The following is a 19,649-nucleotide window of genomic DNA, read 5'->3' as shown; positions in this document are numbered from 1 at the left end:
TGATTGACTTACTATAAATAAGACATTCAGATTTTTTCATAAAATTCCCACCAAAGTTTTTAGTTGTGGTTTTTAATCAGTGCTGAATCTGCACCAAATTACACAAACTTCCTAAGAGAAAAGTGTTTATGATAGACAGAATTAATGAACCCTTTCCCAATAAGTGAATTTTAAAATGTAGATGATCACTGTATCCTTAGCTGCAGTTGCCAATGCAAATGAGTCAGAGGATTTGCTTCAGACACTGAGTTAATTGTGAAACTCTACAACGGGAAATGCCATTGGAGAGTAGTTGCTGACCTCACAGTTGAAAAAACCATTTAAAAGATGTGGAAACCAGATGTTTCGGTTGCATTTCAGCCTCTGCTCTGAGAATTTACCCTGTGGAGCCCCTAATAGGCTATTACTTCTCTACAACTGAGATATGATCATCTTAATGTACTTATTTGTCTTGCTGTGGGAAGAGGCTCACGGATGGGGATACAAGAATGGAGTTTTTCATAACTCCATATGGCTTGGTAAGAAACTTCTTCAATCATTGAGCTTCTTGTGGGGAATGTCACTTCTTTGAATTCATGGAGAAGTGAATCAAAGCAGTAGATTTTTCGGTTCTGCTCAAGCTTGATGTTTTTAGAGAAAATGCTTAGGACAGATAGCTTTTGGAATGCCTATACCATGTTTAAAATTGTGTTCTTGCCTTTTAAAGTTTGAAAATAGTTTTCTATAAAGTAAACCGTTCAGTAGGAAATAGAGATTAATATTTATATTCCATTTTAAAATCAAATGTGGTGGTATAGTGCAGAATATCTCTTTAACAAAAGCACCAATATATCATTTTGGTTTTATTCGAATGCATTAGCAGTCAGATTTTGTAGCAGGTAATTGTAACAGAAACATAGGTAAATGGAATATACAACAACTTTATAACTATTGTTCCATGTACTCTGACCTGTAGAGTATGTCCTGCATTTACCAAACATCTTTTGACTAGTTTGACAGAGACAGCTTATGACACAGGAAAAAAAACAAACAAAAAAAAAACCCTTTTATTTCTAAATGCATTCTCACCACTTCAATTCTTTCTGTTTGAGCTAGCCATGTACTTTTCTACTTTTTTTGTTACACAATGAGAAGTTTATTTTGTCGTTTTGTTTTGTTAAATGTAAGTGAGGAATGACAAGGGCCTAACTGTGAGTACAAACAATAGACCAAGAAAAGCCAAATACTGAAAACCCATTATAGTATTTCAAGGATTGCTTTAATTCTAATGATACAAATTAATATTGCTTTATGTTCATGATTGTGTTTGATAGTGAAAATATTTTGAATTCTGAAGAAAAAATAATGGAATTCCTTTATAAAATAAAGAAATAAAGAGAAAGCAAAAATTAACCTTCATCCTGATTTTATGCTTGCTATGCAGTCCACACTGTAGAATATTTCAGCATGTTTCTCCCTGGTAATAACTGCAGGCATGTGGATTTCATTAAAAAGCTTGATTTGTAATGCACAGCCTTACTGCCTCCTTTTTCAGCTTGATCCAGTGAACTAGTTTTGTGCTGAGCAGTGGGGTTCATTTGGCCTAGACAGGGTCAGGGATTTACTAGAGGAACGAGCAGGTCTCTGTTTATTTTCACTGCACACGATCAAACTTAGGAAATATGCACATATTTGTTAGTCATGAAGCTGGTAAGAATTAAACCCACATGGATGAACTTTGAAATGCTGTAAAATGCTCTAATGATCAAGTAATTTGGAGCTGTTGTTGATTTTTTTAAGTGAATTTTTACTTTACTTAAATATCAACCTAAACAACAGAAGTTCTGTTCTAGAGGTAAAGAAGAGCAAACCCAAAAGCTTGTTAATAGTATGTTGCAAGTTTGAGGCTTGGGGTAATTGCACATTGCTTCAATCTGAGACAAATTATTGACCAGTCAGACTAGCAAAAATCGTTTACAGTTGGTTGGGTCAATATAGTGTGAGAAAATATTTAAGGAGGAAAAAGAGCTGGATTAGAAGTACAGAATTTGGCTAGCAACTATCAAGAACAAGGAATTTTAAACCCTTGGTCTCGGTTCCACCCTAGTAATATGAGATGGTTGAAATAGAGAACCCCTAAGTTTCTCAGCCTTTTGACTAAGATCGAGTGAAATAGAGGACCCCTAACATTGATTTTCAACTCTGGTATTGTAAGTTGAACCACTGTAAATTGTTACTATCTGTACTTGCATTGCCCACTAGCTTGGGAACAGGACTTGATCCATGGCACCTCACAAAGTACTTCATCCTGTATGCTCAAAACAACCAGACTGAAAACCAGTGAAAGTTTAGTTACTGAGGCTTTACCATATGAAGGGCAATGGGCAGTAGGTGACTTACAAAGGGGAAATGACTTCCATGTTCCTTGAGTTCTCTGACCTGTAAGGATCAGATTGACTAAGGTCTTCAGTAATGGGTCTTTACCATGAATGTGTAAGAAGAACCCTTGGAGTCCAGAAAAACAGAGAAAGTGCCAAACAGCATCTCTTACTGAAGTGTAGCAGTGCCAACCTCAGCCTGGGGAGGAGAGCAAGAAATAATATTTCTAATACTGCTGGCCTTATTGTCACTGCATGCCGAGACCTACCTGCTCTCATGGGAATGGTCTTGACGGTGGCTGACTGCCCAGGTCAGGGTACAAGGTCTGAACCATCATCTGAGAGTCTACATAGAACTTATTAGAGCTGTGTTGTTATTATTGTCCTGGGAGTCTTTTCACATTGTTTCCATGGCAAAATGCACTCCAAACTCAAAACAATCCATTTAAATAGTGATCTACTGGGAGACCACTCATGTATGATTTAACACTACCGAAAATATGTTGGGAACAAATGTGAACTTAAAAAGACAAAACAGATAAAGAACGTAGAAACCATCAGTTAGATGTGCCCAAGTTCTTCTCTGCTGTGTTTGAATCTAGTTCTTCCTTCTTTAATGCAACATTTGTTTGCTTTGGATTTCTTTAAACTTTCCCTCAGTTTTTGATTTGTTTACTAAATCCTCAATTATATTGCATTAGTCATTTCCCTCAAATGGATATTTTGCTTATTTTTCTCCATCATTGTGAGTCTATGTAATGAATCAATTTCTATGGTTTCTTTTGACTTCACCACCTTTCCCCCCCTGTTAGTTACCTTGTCAAGTTTTAAATGGCTTAAAGCCAGAAATAGTCAAAACTTGATCACCTTTGGTAGTGTAGAAACACAATGTTGTACTACAACTCTTTCCGGCTGTCAGTCAGAAACGTAATTTACCCTCAAGTTTCTGTCTATGTTCCCAGATTCCCTTAAAATTCCCCTCATTCATATTTTTCCCCAAAGCTTTCTAATAAAGAAAACTTAGCTACCCAAGGCAGCTGATCCAGGGAACACTTTGGCAGGAACAATAGCTGATGTAATCTTCCAGCTGAGGCCACAAAATTTCCCTTGTTCCACAGAATAATAGTAGTGCGTTTACATTTTGTGAATTCACAGAACAAGCTGCAGGCGTATACCACAGAGAAGCTCGGTCTGGCAAATACAAGCTCACCTACACAGAGGCCAAGGCGGTGTGTGAATACGAAGGTGGCCGTCTCGCCACCTACAAGCAGCTGGAGGCAGCCAGAAAAATTGGTAACTGACTTGACAATGGTCTTCTTTTTCACTCTTGGGGGAAAAAAAATATGTCATCTTTCCTGTAAGCCCTTCATAAGACTTGTCTATTTCCCTGTGCTAACAGTTCGCTAAGCCCCTGTGACATCTCTGCCCTCTGGCTTTTCCCATCGTCTGTGCCTAGAGCTAGCTAATGGATAGTTTCTAGTACTAGCAGCTTATTTGAGGTCACAACCCAGTATGAGCTAATAAATAAAAAAAAAATGAAGACATTATCTCAATATCATTCACATACTTCATAAATTTAAAGCCATTGCTATTTTTATCTTTTTTTTTTTTTTTTTTTTTTTTTTTGAGAGAGAGAGAGAGATGGAGGAAGGGAGAAAGATGAGAAGCATCAACCCATAGTTGTGGCATTTTAGTTGTTCATTGATGGCTTCTCAGATGTGCCTTGACCTGGGACTCCAGCTGAGTCAGTGACCCCTTGCTTAAGCCAGCAACCTTGGGTTAAAGCCAGCAACCATGGGATCATGTCGATGATCCCACACTCAAACCAGCACCCCCATGCTCAAGCTGATGCACCTATGCAGAAGCTGGCAGCTGCAAAGTATGGAACCTGGGACCTCACACTGTCCACTGTGCCATCACCAGTCAGGCCCATTGCTACTCATTTTTAATACTAGTCTATCTCTTCTTGACTGCTGAGTATGGTTTTCAGCAGCTGTTTTTTTGTGTTTTTTTTTTTAAGATTTTATTTATTCATTAGGGTGGGGGCAGAAAGCATCAACTCCCATATGTGCCTTGACCAGACAAGCCTAGGGTTTTGAACCGGCAACCTCAGCGTTTCCAGGTTGACACTTTATCCACTGCGCCACCACAGGTCAGGCTCAGCAGCTGTTAAATGATGTTACTTCCTTGAGTCTGACAAGGAAATTTACTTGGTGGGAGAAATATTGAATTTAGTGACATTTTTCAAATTTTTCAACTTTTTCCTTTCTTTCTTTTTTTTTTAACCCTAAGTGGGAGAATGCATTTCAGGATCAAAAGCTATGAGGAAAAGAAGGATGAGCCAGTTGTAAGATAGCAGGTGAAAGGAATTTGGAAGATAATGTCAGGAGACCTGCTGAAAACCCAGTAGTTAACTAATGCTTTTTGTTTCTTTATTTAAAAAAAAAAAATAGCTGCTACTGTCTCTCCTGGACTTTCAGGAGACTCCAGCAGGCCACCCCATTCGGAACTCTTCACCAGTGAAGAAACACTTTTGCTTGATAGGAGAATCCCTGGAAGGCTTAGGCTATTGTTGTACATTACCTAAGGCAAAAACACAGGTGTTCTCTAAAACAGTGGTCCCCAACCCCTGGGCCACGGACCGGTATTGGCTGGTGGGCCATTTGGTACCAGTCCGCAGAGAAAGAATAAATAACTTACATTATTTCCGTTTTATTTATATTTAAGTCTGAATGATGTTTTATTTTTTAAAAATGACCAGATTCCCTTTGTTACATCCGCTAAGACTCACTCTTGACACTTGACTCAGTCACGTGATACATTTATCCATCCCACCCTAAAGGCTGGTCCACGAAAATATTTTCTGACATTAACCAGTCCGCTGCCCAAAAAAGGTTGGGGACCACTGCTCTAAAATATCCCACAGTCTCCTCAGATAACTGCTCAATCTATTCCCACAGGACTGAGTGTGACATTAACTGGAATAATGGATACAAAAACCAGAGCCATTACTAGCTGCCCTGGACTTCAAATACAATTGTCATGGATGGCACTGGCAAATATTTAAACATCCTCCAAAGTTGAGCAAAAAAAACAGCTGAGGCTTTGTTTGAAATTTATGAATGCTTTTATTCCTCTTCAATTAAAAAAAATATTAGCAGTATCTTAATTGATCCTGAAATAAAAATTAAACTACCATTAAAATTTTTTTTTTCAGAATTAATGTTAATTTCAGAAATTATCTAGTACTGGATAGCTCATTGGTGAAAAGACACCAGCTCTGAACTTAGATTGTTTTCAGATCCTTGGTTTTATAATTTCTAGTTTATCTGCATCTTTTTTATTTAAGATATCATTTTCTAGTAAAAGTCAGATGTTATATTTTATATATATGTGTTTCAATTTTATTATTTATTTATTTATTTATTTAAGTGAGAGGAATGGAGATAGTGAGACAGACTTCTGCATGCACCCTGACCAGGATCCACCCAGCAACCCCTGTCTGGGGCCAATGCTTGAACCAACCAAGCTATTTTTAGCACCTGAGGGGAATGTGCTAGGACTAAACTAGCTATCATCAGCACCCAGGATGAACACTTGAACCAGCTGAGCCACTGGCTATGGGAGGAAAGGAGAGAGAAGAAGGAAAGGGAGGGGGAGAGAAGCAGATGGTCACTTCTCTTGTGTGTCCTGACCAGAGATTGAACCCAGGATGTCCATCCATTGATCCAAGTGGCCAGAGCCCTAATTTTATTTTATTTTTATTATTTATTCTATTTATTTATTTAATTATTTACTTTTAGAGAGTGAGAGAGACAGAGACAGACAGGGATGTACAGAAGGGAGAGAGATGAGAAGCATCAATTCTTCATTGCAGCACCTCAGTTGTTCATTGATCGCTTTCTCATATGTGGCTTGACAGAGGGGGGGGGGCTCCAGCCAAGCCTGTGACCTCTTGCTCAAGCAGGCAACCTTAGGGTCATGTCTATGATCCCATGCTCAAGCCAGCAACCCCGCACTCAAGCTGGTGAGCCTGCACTCAAACCAGACAAGCCCAAGCTCAAGCTGGCAACCTTGGGATTTCAAACCTGGGTCCTCAGAGTCCCAGGTCGATGCTCTATCCAATGCGCCACAGTCTGGTCAGGCCCAATTTTATTTTTATTTTATTTATTTATTTTTTTTTTACAGAGGCAGAGATAGACAGGGACAGACAGGCAGGAACGGAGAGAGATGAGAAGCATCAATCATCAGTTTCTCGTTGCGCGTTGCGACTTCTTAGTTGTTCATTGATTGCTTTCTCACATGTGCCTTGACCGTGAGCCTTCAGCAGACCGAGTAACCCCCTGCTGGAGCCAGCGACCTTGGGTCCAAGCTGGTGAGCTCTTTGCTCAAGCCAGATGAGCCCGCGCTCAAGCTGGCGACCTCGGGGTCTCGAACCTGGGTCCTTCCACATCCCAGTCCAATGCTCTATCCACTGAGCCACCACCTGGTCAGGCCCAATTTTATTTTTTGAGAAAACAGTTTTTCCCCTTTTACATGAACTGAATTTGGGCAGCTAAGAAACTCACTGTTGGAAGGGAGTACCTTTGTAAAGATGACCTTTTCTTGGCTGAAGAGATTTACCAGTTAAGCGTTAAATCCTTTCATTCTTCTGCAGGATTTCATGTCTGTGCTGCTGGGTGGATGGCCAAGGGCAGAGTTGGATACCCCATTGTGAAGCCAGGGTCCAACTGTGGATTTGGAAAAACTGGTATTATTGATTACGGAGTCCGTCTCAACAGGAGTGAAAGATGGGATGCCTATTGCTACAACCCACATGGTTTGTTAAAAATAACAAGTTTAATGTTTTGCAAAAACAGTTATATGTCACTAAGAGGCTATTAAAATAAAATAGCTTGTTCTTCCAGAGATAAATCAATTTGGTGATGATAGTTATTAATAACTACCATTCATAGAGTGATTTTGTTGTGCCAGACACTAATTTTATGTTTCTTAATCTACATTGTTACTCAATATTCACCACCCTGCAAAAAGCTATTGTTATACCCATTTTAGAAATCAAGAAACTGAGAGTTTAGGAGCTTAAGTAACTTATTCAAAATTACACAGCAAATAATTAGTAGGCAGGTAAGATCGTGAATTTGGGTCTTTTTTGTGCCATGAAACTTCCTGACCACAATGGGAAAAAAAAGCAGGTTCAGAACTTGTTACACTTAATTAGCTAAAATAATTAAATGATACTTCCAAATGTTAACTGTTCAAAATTATCCCTTTTATAGAATGGGGAAAAGGAGACAGAATAGACAAACTCCCTAATTTATTTTTGTGCATCAATTCTTCAACTTCCAAACTAAGCAACTCTCACTCTGCGGTTTATTTTAACAATTACCTATTGGATATACTTGTTATTATCATATCATATATTTTTATTCCTATTATTTTTCCAGGGTTGATAGTAGCTAGGAAAAATTTAAAGAAAAAATTAACTCATTATCATTACTATAAGTTTACTTTTTGTTCATGTTCTTGGAGAAAATAAGAGACTATTCTTTTTGGATGTATTTCCTCCAGGATAATATTACAAGGTGTTAGAATGTGTCACTAAGCCTTTCCTTCATTTATAATTGTAAACACCCTCAAGAGGTGTCACATTTGGCTCTACCTTATAAGAAAGTCCGTGACACAGTAGGAGAGTTATAGTGAAGTTTTAGCATATTATTATAGAATTTATTGTTTAATGATATTAACCACTAGAGAGCAGTCTCTCATCCTTGTAACTAATTTATATCTCAATATATAAATAATATATATTTCAAGTACAAAAGAATTTTACCTAGAGCTATCACTTACTCCCACTTGACATCAAATATGAATAAATATTTATAGTGCATTTATATAGGACTATAACTTCCAAATCACTTTGACATACTTTAGTCATTGTTACTAATTCACATATCTTCTTTTCCTCCCTCTCGCTTCCTCTCTCTCTGTTTCTTCAATATATTTATACAGGCAATTCTCTAGGTCACACTGCAAGTCATTGGTTCTGGCAGAGGTTGTTCCTATAGCAGGTTATGTGCCACAACATAAATCTATAAAATGAAAATTTATTTGAAAAAACAAACATAAATATTTTGACTAAATCTTCAAATAAGATTAAGGTGTTCATTTAAAACCAGTAAAAAAAAAAAAAAGTATAGGAAGGTTATAAATTATTCCTTTTACCTGTATTGAAGTGACCGTCAAGGTCTCTGTAATCCTAAAATTCTTTAATAATTTTCCAAGCAGAATTTATTGGACTCATTATTCTAAATATTTAAGTTCCTGAAAACACAGTGGTGATACCACAGGACAAAAAAATTAATTAATTAATTAAAATCCCTGCTATCTTGATGAGGCTATGGTAACATGGATATATTTATTTGTCAAAGCACATGGAAGTGTACACATAAGCTTTGTGTATTCTATGCTCAAAACATAAAAAGATTCGATTCCCGGCCAGGGCACATAGGAGAAGCGCCCATTTGCTTCTCCACCCCTCCGCCGCGCCTTCCTCTCGGTCTCTCTCTTCCCCTCCCGCAGCCCTGGCTCCATTGGAGCAAAGATGGCCCGGGCGCTGGGGATGGCTCTGTGGCCTCTGCCCCAGGCGCTAGAGTGGCTCTGGTCGCAACATGGCGACGCCCAGGATGGGCAGAGCATCGCCCCCTGGTGGACAGAGCGTCGCCCCTGGTGGGCGTGCCGGGTGGATCCCGGTCGGGCGCATGCAGGAGTCTGTCTGACTGTCTCTCCCTGTTTCTAGCTTCAGAAAAATGCAAAAAAAAAAAAAAAAAAAAAAAAACCATAAAAAGATGCCCTGGCCAAATAGCTCTGTTGGTTAGAGCATTGTCCTGAAGTGCAGAGGTTGCTGGTTCGATTTCCGGTCAGGGCACATACAAAAACAGCTCTATGTCCTTCTGTCTTTCTCTCTCCCTGCCTCTCACTCAAAAAAATAAATTAATTAATTAAAGAAGCAAAAAAATGGAACCACATTTTTTTTAATTTAAAATTATTTTTATTTATTTATTCATTTTAGAGAAGAGAGAGAGAGAGAGCAGGGGGGAGGAGCAGGAAGCATCAACTCCCATATGTGCCCTAACCAGGCAAGCCAAGGGTTTTGAACCGGCGACCTCAGCATTCCAGGTCAACGCCTGATCCACTGCACCACCACAGGCCAGGCTGTAACCACATTTTTTAAATTAATGTAACATAATTAATGTAACAATTAATTAAATTACTATTTTATTGCTATTTTTTTAAAATCACAAATACTGTATCTATTTTACAGAATTGAACAACTATAGATGAAAAATACATTTATTCTTCTTTTCTTTTAGAGAGATAGACAGATAAAGGGAGAGAGATGAGAAGTATCAGCTTAGTTGTGGCTCCTGACAAGTGGTGGTGCAGTAGAGCATCAGACTGGGATGCAGAGGACCCAGGTTCACAACCCCAAGATCACTGGCTTGAACGCAGGCTCACCAGATTGAGAGCCGGGTAGCTGGTTTGAGAGTGAAATCATAGGCATGACCCCATGGTCGCTGGCTTGAGCCCAAAGTCACGGCTTGAGCAAGGGGTCACTCACTTTGCTGTAGCCCCTGGCCAAGGCAATCAATGAACAACTAAAGTGCCACAACAAAGACTTGATGCTTCTCATCTCTCTCCTTTCCTGTCTGTCTGTCCCTATCTGTCTCTCTCTCTGTCTCTGTCACAAAAACAAACAAACACAAACTCTTAAGAAGTTGTGGCACTTTAGTTGTTCATTAATTGTTTCTCATATGTGCCTTGACTGGGGGTCTCTAGCCAAGCCCAGTGACACTTGCTCAAGCCAATGACCTTGGGCTTCAAGCCAGCAATCTTTGGGCTCAAGCCAGTGACCAGTGACCACGGGATCATACAGATGATCCCATACTCAAGCCAGCGACTCCATGCTCAAGCTGGTGAGCCTGCGCTCAAGACAGATGAGCCCATGCTCAAGCCGGTGATCTTGGGGTTTCAAACCTGCGATTTCGGCATCCCAGGTTCATGCTCTATCCACTGCACTACCACTGGTCAGGCAAAATACATTTATTCTTTAGCTACAAGAATGTATTACATATTAAAGATGTTGTATATTAAGTAATTTCCTTATTATTTCATAAAGAGTAACCAATTGAAAAAAAGAATAATCAACAGATGAACAATAAGACATGAATATCATTTTAAAGTAAGAATAATTTTTTTCTATTGCTTTCTTATCTTTTTTGTTTGTTTGTTTTTTATTTCAGCAAAAGAATGTGGTGGTGTCTTTACAGATCCAAAAAGAATTTTTAAATCTCCAGGCTTCCCAAATGAGTATGACGATAACCAAATCTGCTACTGGCATATTAGACTTAAGTATGGTCAGCGTGTCCACTTGAGTTTTTTGGACTTTGACCTTGAAGATGACCCAGCTTGCTTGGCTGACTATGTTGAAGTATATGACAGTTATGATGATGTTCATGGCTTTGTGGGAAGGTACGTGTTGTTTCCCCATACAGGAAGGTAAAGGAACATTCAAAATTGTGTTTGATGTTTCTTCAATTTTTTTCCCCACCTGTCCATACAATATTGATTTCCGGTGCTTCTATACTCCTACAATACCGTATCTTTTTTTAACAAAAATTTTTCTTAACAAGTTAAGCTATAGTCAGCTGCTATTTATTAAAATGATAGCTGCCTTTTGATTATTAAGTTGTAACAATTAGTCTACTTATAAATATCTCAAGATTGACTAACACCAGGAAGAAGAAAGATGTGAGATGGGAAATTTGTTGAGGTTTCTAAGTGTTCTAATTTCTGTCAGCCTCTAAAAATAATCACAAATTCAGAAACTGGTGCCTTTGTTCTGTGTACAAAGCATTGTGATAACTTTTATAGGTACAAGGTAAATAAACAAAGCATAGCCCCTTCTTTCATACGATTTAGCTAAACCTATGATGGGTAGCTTCTTTTTTTTTTCTGAAGCTGGAAACAGGGAGGCAGACAGACTCCTGCATGCGTCCGACCGGGATCCACCCGGCATGCCCACCAGGGGGCGATGCTCTGCCTATCTGGGACGTTGCTCTGTTGCAACCAGAGCCATTCTAGCGCCTGAGGCAGAGGCCACAGAGCCATCCTCAGCGCCCGGGCCATCTTTGCTCCAATGGAGCCTCGGCTGCGGGAAGGGAAGAGAGAGACAGAGAAGAAGGAGAGGGGGAGGGGTGGAGAAGCAGATGGGCGCTTCTCCTGTGTGCCCTGGCTGGAAATTGAACTTGGGACTCCTGCACGCCAGGCCAACGCTCTACCACTGAGCCAACAGGCCAGGGCCAATGGGTAGCTTCTTAAAAATCTCTTTCCTTGCCATAAAAACAGATGGTCCTTGCTTTAATATTTTTCCCTTGGTTTTTAACATGCTGGACACAATATTTTTGTGTCCTCACCCCAAATTTTTCATATATATAGTTTAAATTTTGAGAGCCTTACAAAATATTTCAATTTAAAAGGTGTGCAATTAAGTGTTTTATATATTCAGGTCACCATTTAATAATGTGTATTTTAGACTACCCATTATCAACAGACTGTCAGTTATCAAATCTCCATTACCGATGACAGTAATTTAATAAAGAAATATGGGACGGTTAAAAATGGTAGACTCAATAGTTTTTATGTTGACTTTGAAATGCGTAATTAAAAAGACAGAAAAACAAAGGCATTTCTTGCATAAATGAACAACAATTTTTGGAGGGAAGTGTTTTTTGCTTTGTTTTGCTTGGTCCTTTGGCTGAGATTACTGCTATAGAACAAGTACAAATAGATTTTAAAGTGTTTTGAAGAAGACATGAAGTATGTTGGAGGAATTAAGAAGAAAATATTTTTTGAAAGAATGTACCTCTTACATTGGGAATCAGGGTGCTTTTGTTCTATAGTTTTAAAAATCAATTATAGCCCTAGATAAAAATGTATACTATTAAATTTTAAAATTATTATTTACTAATTTTTAGACAGAGAGAGAGAAACATCAATTTGTTGTTTCACTTAGTTATGTATTAGTTGATTCTTGTACGTGCCCTGACTGGAGATTGAACCCACTACATTAATATATTGGGACAATGGTCTAACCCAGTGGTCCCCAACCCCCGGGGCCATGAACTGGTACTGGTCTGTGGGCCATTTGGTACTAGTCCACAGAGAAAGAATAAATAACTTATAATATTATCTCTGTTTTATTTATATTTAAGTCTGAATGATGTTTTATTTTTTAAAAATGACCAGATTCCCTCTGTTACATCTGTCTAAGACTCACTCTTGACACTTGTCTTGGTCACGTGATACATTTATCCGTCCCACCCTAAAGGCCGGTCTGTGAAAATATTTTCTGACATTAAACTGGTCCGTGGCCCAAAAAAGGTTGGGGACCACTGGTCTAACCAACTGAGCTACTAAGCCTAGGCAAAAAAATATTATAGCCTGACCAGGCGGTGGTGCAGTGGATAGAGCGTCGGACTGGAATGTGGAGGACACAAGTTCGAGACCCCAAGGTCGCCAGCTTGAGCACAGGCTCATCTGGTTTGAGCAAAGCTTGGACTCAAGGTCGCTGGCTTGAGCAAGGGTTTACTCAGTCTGCTGAAGGCCCACAGTCAAGGCACATATGAGAAAGCAATCAATGAGCAACTAAGGTGTCACAATGAAAAACTGATGATTGATGCTTCTCATCTCTGTCCATTCCTGTCTGTCTGTCCCTATCTATCCCTCTCTCTCTGTCTCTGTAAAAAATAAAATAAAATAAATAAAAAAAGATTTATATATACACACACATACAATATTTTTCAAAGGTTTTAAACAGGCTATAAATTTATAGTGTGTGATTTACCATATTTCCCCATGTATAAGACTCACTTTTTTGGAAAATTTGGGGTCTAAAAACTGGATGCGACTTATACAGTGGTTGTAGATTTCTTTACTTGCATTTCCTGTTTTTTCATGCTTGTTTTTGTGCTCATTGTTGAAGACAGTGGTTTGTCATCATACACAGATAAGGACAAGCTTTGACAGTGATGAACAGTGATGAAGTTGTATAAATTTTATGATCAATAAAACTTGAGTTCAATAAGTTTATGTAATATATTTTTTCTTCAAATCTCGGGCCCTAAAATTGAGGTGCATCTTATACATGGGATCATCTTATACATGGAGAAATACGGTACCTTTATAATAGACTTCTCCTCCCATCTGGAATGAATTGCACTTTTCAGAAACTGACAAAACCTTTAACTTTTATATAATGTGCAAGAGAGTTCCTTTCAAGACATGATTCATATAAAAATAAATCCTTCCTATATCTATAAGTTCCAATATAATTTTTCCACATTTAAATCTGTCTACTCTAGAATTCAAAATATAATACCACCATATTACCATATACACCAATTTTCCTTCAAGTTTGAAGAAAACTTTGAGATTAATCAGAAACAAATTTTTAATTTTTCCAAAATGATTCAAATTGTCTACTACACAATTAGTTTTGCAGCTACACAGAATCAAAAAGCTACATATCTCTTCTTAAGAATCTCATTAATGCTTTGAGAAGGTTACTTTAAACAATGTTTTATCCTCTTTTTCTTACAAATACAAATTTTACAAAGAAACAGTAAAACATCATAAAGTAATAAAAGAATGAGCCGTTTCTTTTTTTTTTTTTTTTTTCCTTTTAGGAAATAAGCCGTTTCTTTTTTTTTTTTTTTTTTTTTCTGAAGCTGGAAACAGGGAGAGACAGTCAGACAGACTCCCGCTTGTGCCCGACCGGGATCCACCCGGCACGCCCACCAGGGGCAACGCTCTGCCCACCAGGGGGCGATGCTCTGCCCATCCTGGGCGTCGCCATGTTGCGACCAGAGCCACTCTAGCGCCTGAGGCAGAGGCCACAGAGCCATCCCCAGCGCCCGGGCCATCTTTGTTCCAATGGAGCCTTGGCTGCGGGAGGGGAAGAGAGAGACAGAGAGGAAAGCGCGGCGGAGGGGTGGAGAAGCAAATGGGCGCTTCTCCTGTGTGCCCTGGCTGGGAATCGAACCCGGGTCCTCCGCACGCTAGGCCGACGCTCTGCCGCTGAGCCAACCGGCCAGGGCCATAAGCCGTTTCTTAAGGGAAATAAAGCACTTTAGTTATCAGTAAGAGCTACTTGCAATAATTGTATAATATTCATTCATGTGATCTCTCTTTTTTAAAAATTCCCTTTCAGATACTGTGGAGATGAGCTTCCAGAAGATATCATTAGTACAGGTAATGGCTTTAAATTAAGGAGAAAAACTATGATTTATTTTCTCACAGTATCATTGAAAGTGAAGGACCCAATAGTCATTAGTACTCACTTTTTATAGTGGAGAGATCTGTGGACAGACGTAGCTTGCTGGCTTGTAAAATTCACAAATGTATTTGTTTATACTTAAGGATTTATGCCAACTCCATGCACTGAAAATGTATAGACTCTTATTATTTGCAGCAAATGCAGTCTGAGATAATCTTGAATCTGCAAATCCATGAATACTGCTGGAGCTTATGATTTCCATAAAATGTAGTAAAAGGCCAAATTTTTTCATTGACAAAGAATTGAAGTAATTTCTAAAGTTGTTAAAAATGCCTTCTGTCACTGAAAAAATTTTACATCGTGTTTATTGCATTTTTATTTTAGTATTGAATTTTCCAGGGAGAGTTGTAAAGAACACAGAACTGTGAAATGTTTTCAATAGATGGTAAATGAGAAAGGGGTTTTAAGGGCAAATAAATTTGGGTAACATTGGGTTAAATAATGTTAAACAGGTTTCTTTATTATTAGAAGATGTCAGAATTCTTTTAATTTGTTAATTTCACATAGTAAATCTCAAAAACTTAGCTATGGTAGGCAATGTTTTCCAAACCTTTTATGTCCTGCAAATTATTTTGTGTGACTTTGTTCCATGAAATATACCTCAAGAAATGTCCCTGTAGTATCCAAAGTTTATCTCAGTAGGCAATACCACTATTAACCAAAACTGATATTTTCTGAGTAAGAACCTTTATTTTTTTAGATTTTTTTAATCACCAGTATTAATAGTTGGCATTTTACATGCTCTAATTTTTCTCCAAGTCATAAAATGATTACAGTGCTTATGCAACTAAAAACAACAGTCCTCAAGCTCAGATACTAAGACCTAGATTACTTCTACCCTTTAGCTTTGCAGTGGACACAATTCGCGTGTATTCATCATTATTAGGAGAGATGGAACTACTTGTTCAATTCTTGAATGGACAATGCTTGAAACTTACTAATTCATTACTCTGCTACAATCTCCCTAGGCTTTGTAAGCTATTCAACCTTTGGTCTATCTCAGATTCTTTTCTTGAGGACATATTTTATATTAACAGAAAGTTGAAAGAAAATACCGTAAGGGCTGGAAGAGGTTAAGAATCCTATTTTTACAGAGAGGGAGGGAGAGTCCAAAGGAAGCCCTGAAACGTGACTTTTTTGTTAGCTAAATTGAAGGACAGTATCATCTTTGTTCTCTTGCATCCTCCTCTCCCCAGGAAACGTCATGACCTTAAAGTTTCTGAGTGATGCTTCAGTGACGGCAGGAGGTTTCCAAATCAAGTATGTTGCAGTGGATCCCCTATCGAAATCCAGTCAAGGAAAAAATACAAGTAGTACTTCTACTGGAAATAAAAACTTTTTAGTCGGAAGATTTAGCCATTTATAAAACCAAAAAGGACATTTAGTATTTATGTTTATACCTTTTGGAACCGTTTGGATCTCACTTTTGTAATGTTATTATTGTTATTAACATTTATTTATTACTTTTCTAAATGTAAATACAATACCTGATAATTTTGAAAAATTGTAAAATGCAGAAAATTCTAAATGAAAAAAACGAATCTCTCCTAATCTCACTGCATGAAAATAACAGGTGTTACCATTTATATATTTTTTTCTTTATTCACTTGTTGATTTGCGGTATCTGTATATGTGTTTTTATATATATATTTGTATTTGAATTTTTAGAATTCTGCTCATACCTTTATATTTTATATTCAAGGTTTTTTTTAAACCTTGAAACTATATGGCTTAAGCATTTTCCTGTATTATACAAAACTTAATTTTGAACAGCTGTAAAATGTTTTATGGTGTGATTGTTCTATACTTTATTTAAGTTGTCTCTAATGTGGGAATTTTAGATTGTTTTCGTAAATATTGCTTCAATAAATATCTTTGAATACCCCATAGCTTCCTTGACAAAGGTCAATCATTACCTTAATTAAGAGAGCCTATTATCTTTTTGCATCTAAGATAACATACCCTTAAAACGTCAGAATAATCCCCTTTTTCCAGACCCCTCAGGGTATACCCACTGGAACAGAGCAGAGATCACAAAACCCTCATTGTTATCTTGTTCCCTACATACTATCTCCATATGACTGTAAGTGTTAACTATCCTGTATCCACCAATTTAAAGAAGTATGTGTCTCTCCATTTTACTCTTTACCCGATCTCAGTGATTCCTCACTTTGCTTTTTCCCACTTCTCTAATCTACCACCAATAGACTTCATATAACCCTGCTGACATCTTCTCATTTAATTCTAATGTACAGAATAAGCTGCAAAACTGCCACTCTCCAGAGCATTTTCTTAGTCCGTTGAGATTTTGTTTCCTGGCAATGGTTGTCAGTTTGACTCAAATAAACTCATAAAAATTCTCTACATGTCTCGATGTTTCTTACATAGACAATGGTAATATTCAGACATCCAGTAGTCTAATAGAACAATTTCTTCTTGAGGTCATTCAGATGGTCATCTGAGGGTTTGATGTAGGGCCAGGTATTAATGTACAATGACCTGATGTCCATCTAGGTACTGATGCAAGACTGAAAATTTCACGAGTTTAAGTTCCCAGATTAGTAAATGGCAATAATAGAACTATTTCCTCATGGCTCAATCTACTTTATTTTAATAATTTAGCAGTTTGACCATAGTAACTCCATTTTATATCTTCACTCTATTCTTCAAAGTTTAGATATTTAGTCATTTGTATTTTATTTTTGTTGCTTTATGATTTTTTTTTTTAGAAGGTAAAGATCATAGTTGCTATTCTGCATATGATGGGTAATAGTGATTATCCAATTAAATTTAACAAAAAATTATCTTCCAGGTACTGTTCTAGACACTTGAACAATACCCAAGAGCCAAATAAACAAAAATCCTTAAGCTTGGGGAAGCTTCTGGTATAGAGAGAGACACAATAACTAATTAACATAATAAATTAGTAAACTATATATTAAAAATAGAACATAAGTTATTAAATTACTAAAGGAGTAAGTGTAGCTTTAAAAAAAGAAAGGCTAAGAACTAAACCTTGGAAGAAAAAGATCAGCAGAGAAGACTGAGAAGGAGCAAAGGGTGAGTTAAAAAGAAAATCCTGTGGGGTCCTAAAAGCCAAGTGGAAAATGTATTAAGTTGAAAGAAATAATTGTGTTAAATACTGCCAGTAAATCTACAAATGAGTACTGAAAATGACAATAGGGTTTAGCAACATGAAGATCGTTGATGACTTTGATGAGCATTTTCAATGGGAGAAGGCAAAGGCCTAGTTGGAGTTTATTGGAGATTGATCTAAAACAGGGGTAGTCAACCTTTTTATACCTACTACCCACTTTTGAATCTCTGTTAGTAGTAAAATTTTCTAACCATCCACCGGATCCACAGTAATGGTGATTTATAAAGTAGGGGAGTAACTTTACTTTATAAAATTTATAAAGCAAAGTTAAAGAATATAATAATAATTACCAAGTACTTTCTGTTGGATTTTCGCTAAGCTTGGCAGAATAAATTTTTATAAAACAATTTACTATAGTTAAATCTATCTTTTTATACTTTGGTTGCTCTGCTACCACCCACCATGAAAGCTGGAAGGCCCACTAGTGGGCAATAGGGACCAGGTTGACTACTACTGATCTAAAAGGAAAGAATTGGAGGTAGTGAGTGTGGCTATCAAGGAAATGGTAACTGTCATGGGAACTGGGTTGAAAGAAGGCTTTCTTGAAGGGAATAAACTTAGAGAAGGGAAAGATGCTGGGGCAATTTCCTTGAGTCAATGTAATACTCAGGGTCTTGGCAGAAAGTAAATGACATATTCAAAAGAGGGAGACTGAAGAGACTGTGGATTGACTTACGGGAAACTTCCAAGGGATGGTGAATCACTGGATATTCAAACAGATGGAGGTCTCCCTGACGGGAAAGATCAGGGACAATTATCTAAATCCAGAGAAGGAGCTTCAGTGCTAGGAAAAAGTTGTAAACATAAGTTGGAACAGTGTCTCTGCCAACTCAAGACTGTGGGGAGAAATTGTGGTTAAATATCCCTACTTTTCCCTTCTATGCTCTGATGGTACCTCCCCTTGTTTGAGTCCAAGCAGAAATCAGAATACAAGGAATCCAGTTGATATATCCACAAACATCAGCTCTTCTGCCCAGAGCAAGGAGGAGAAGGTAGAATACAGATCTGGAAGAGTAAAGGGAGCACATCTTGCTCAGCAGGTGAAAGGAGACAGGCTCAAGTGTACCAGCAAAGGGACTGGTTTTAGATAGAAATATGGGCAGTGCCTTTACAGAACGGATTCTTAATTCTTTTGTGTGCCATTTAACTTTTAAATAATGAAACCTATGGATACATCTCTTAATGTTTTTATTTTTTTCCACTCTTTTTTTTTTTTTTTTTTGTATTTTTCTGAAGTTGGAAACGGGAAGGCAGTCAGACAGACTCCTGCATGCGCCCGACCAGGATCCACCCAGCATGCCCACCAAAGGGCGATGCTCTGCCCATCTGGGGCATTGTTCTGTTGCAACCAGGGCCATTCTAGTGCCTGAGGCAGAGGCCGTGGAGCCATCCGCAGCGCCCGGGCCAACTTTGCTCCAATGGAGCCTTGGCTGCGGGAGGGGAAGAGAGAGACAGAGAGGAAGGAGGGGGAGGTGGAGAAGCAAATGGGTGCTTCTCCTGTGTGCCCTGGCTGGGAATAGAACCCGGGACTCCTGCACGCCAGGCCAACACTCTACCACTGAGCCAACCAGCCAGGGCTCTTAATGTTTTTATTTTAAGGGGATTTTTTTTTGCTTTGTTTTGTTTTTTTATCGATTTTACAGAGAGAGGAAGAGGGTATGAAAAGTAGCAACTCATAGTTGCTTCACCTTAATTGTTTATTGATTGCTTGTTGTATGTGCCTTGACTGGGCAAGCCC

General features: G+C 38.1%; 1 protein-coding gene across 1 annotated transcript; it reads left to right on the top strand.

Annotated features, from left to right (window-relative positions):
* Positions 1-369: 369 nt before the first annotated feature.
* TNFAIP6 (TNF alpha induced protein 6) lies at positions 370-17,114 on the top strand. The gene is made up of 6 exons (XM_066279953.1): positions 370-518; positions 3,513-3,650; positions 7,015-7,176; positions 10,661-10,889; positions 14,629-14,669; positions 15,951-17,114. The coding sequence occupies exons 1-6, from the start codon at positions 425-427 to the stop codon at positions 16,118-16,120; spliced, it is 834 nt and encodes a 277-aa protein (XP_066136050.1). The 5' UTR covers positions 370-424; the 3' UTR covers positions 16,121-17,114.
* The last annotated feature ends 2,535 nt before the right edge of the window (positions 17,115-19,649 follow it).

Source organism: Saccopteryx bilineata, chromosome 5 (genome assembly GCF_036850765.1).
Source record: "Saccopteryx bilineata isolate mSacBil1 chromosome 5, mSacBil1_pri_phased_curated, whole genome shotgun sequence".
Lineage (NCBI taxonomy): Eukaryota > Metazoa > Chordata > Mammalia > Chiroptera > Emballonuridae > Saccopteryx > Saccopteryx bilineata.
The sequence above is the reverse complement of the archived record's forward strand: the minus strand, read 5'-3'. Positions and strand labels throughout refer to the sequence as shown.

What these genes read in the sequence shown, in the direction of transcription:
- TNFAIP6 (XM_066279953.1), top strand. Translation starts at nt 425, where the DNA reads ATGATCATCTTAATGTACTTATTTGTCTTGCTGTGGGAAGAGGCTCAC. An exon ending in TCATAACTCCATATGGCTTG is followed by an intron (nt 519 to 3,512) that starts GTAAGAAACTTC and finishes GTGAATTCACAG; the next exon opens with AACAAGCTGCAGGCGTATAC. An exon ending in AGAAGATATCATTAGTACAG is followed by an intron (nt 14,670 to 15,950) that starts GTAATGGCTTTA and finishes TCCTCTCCCCAG; the next exon opens with GAAACGTCATGACCTTAAAG.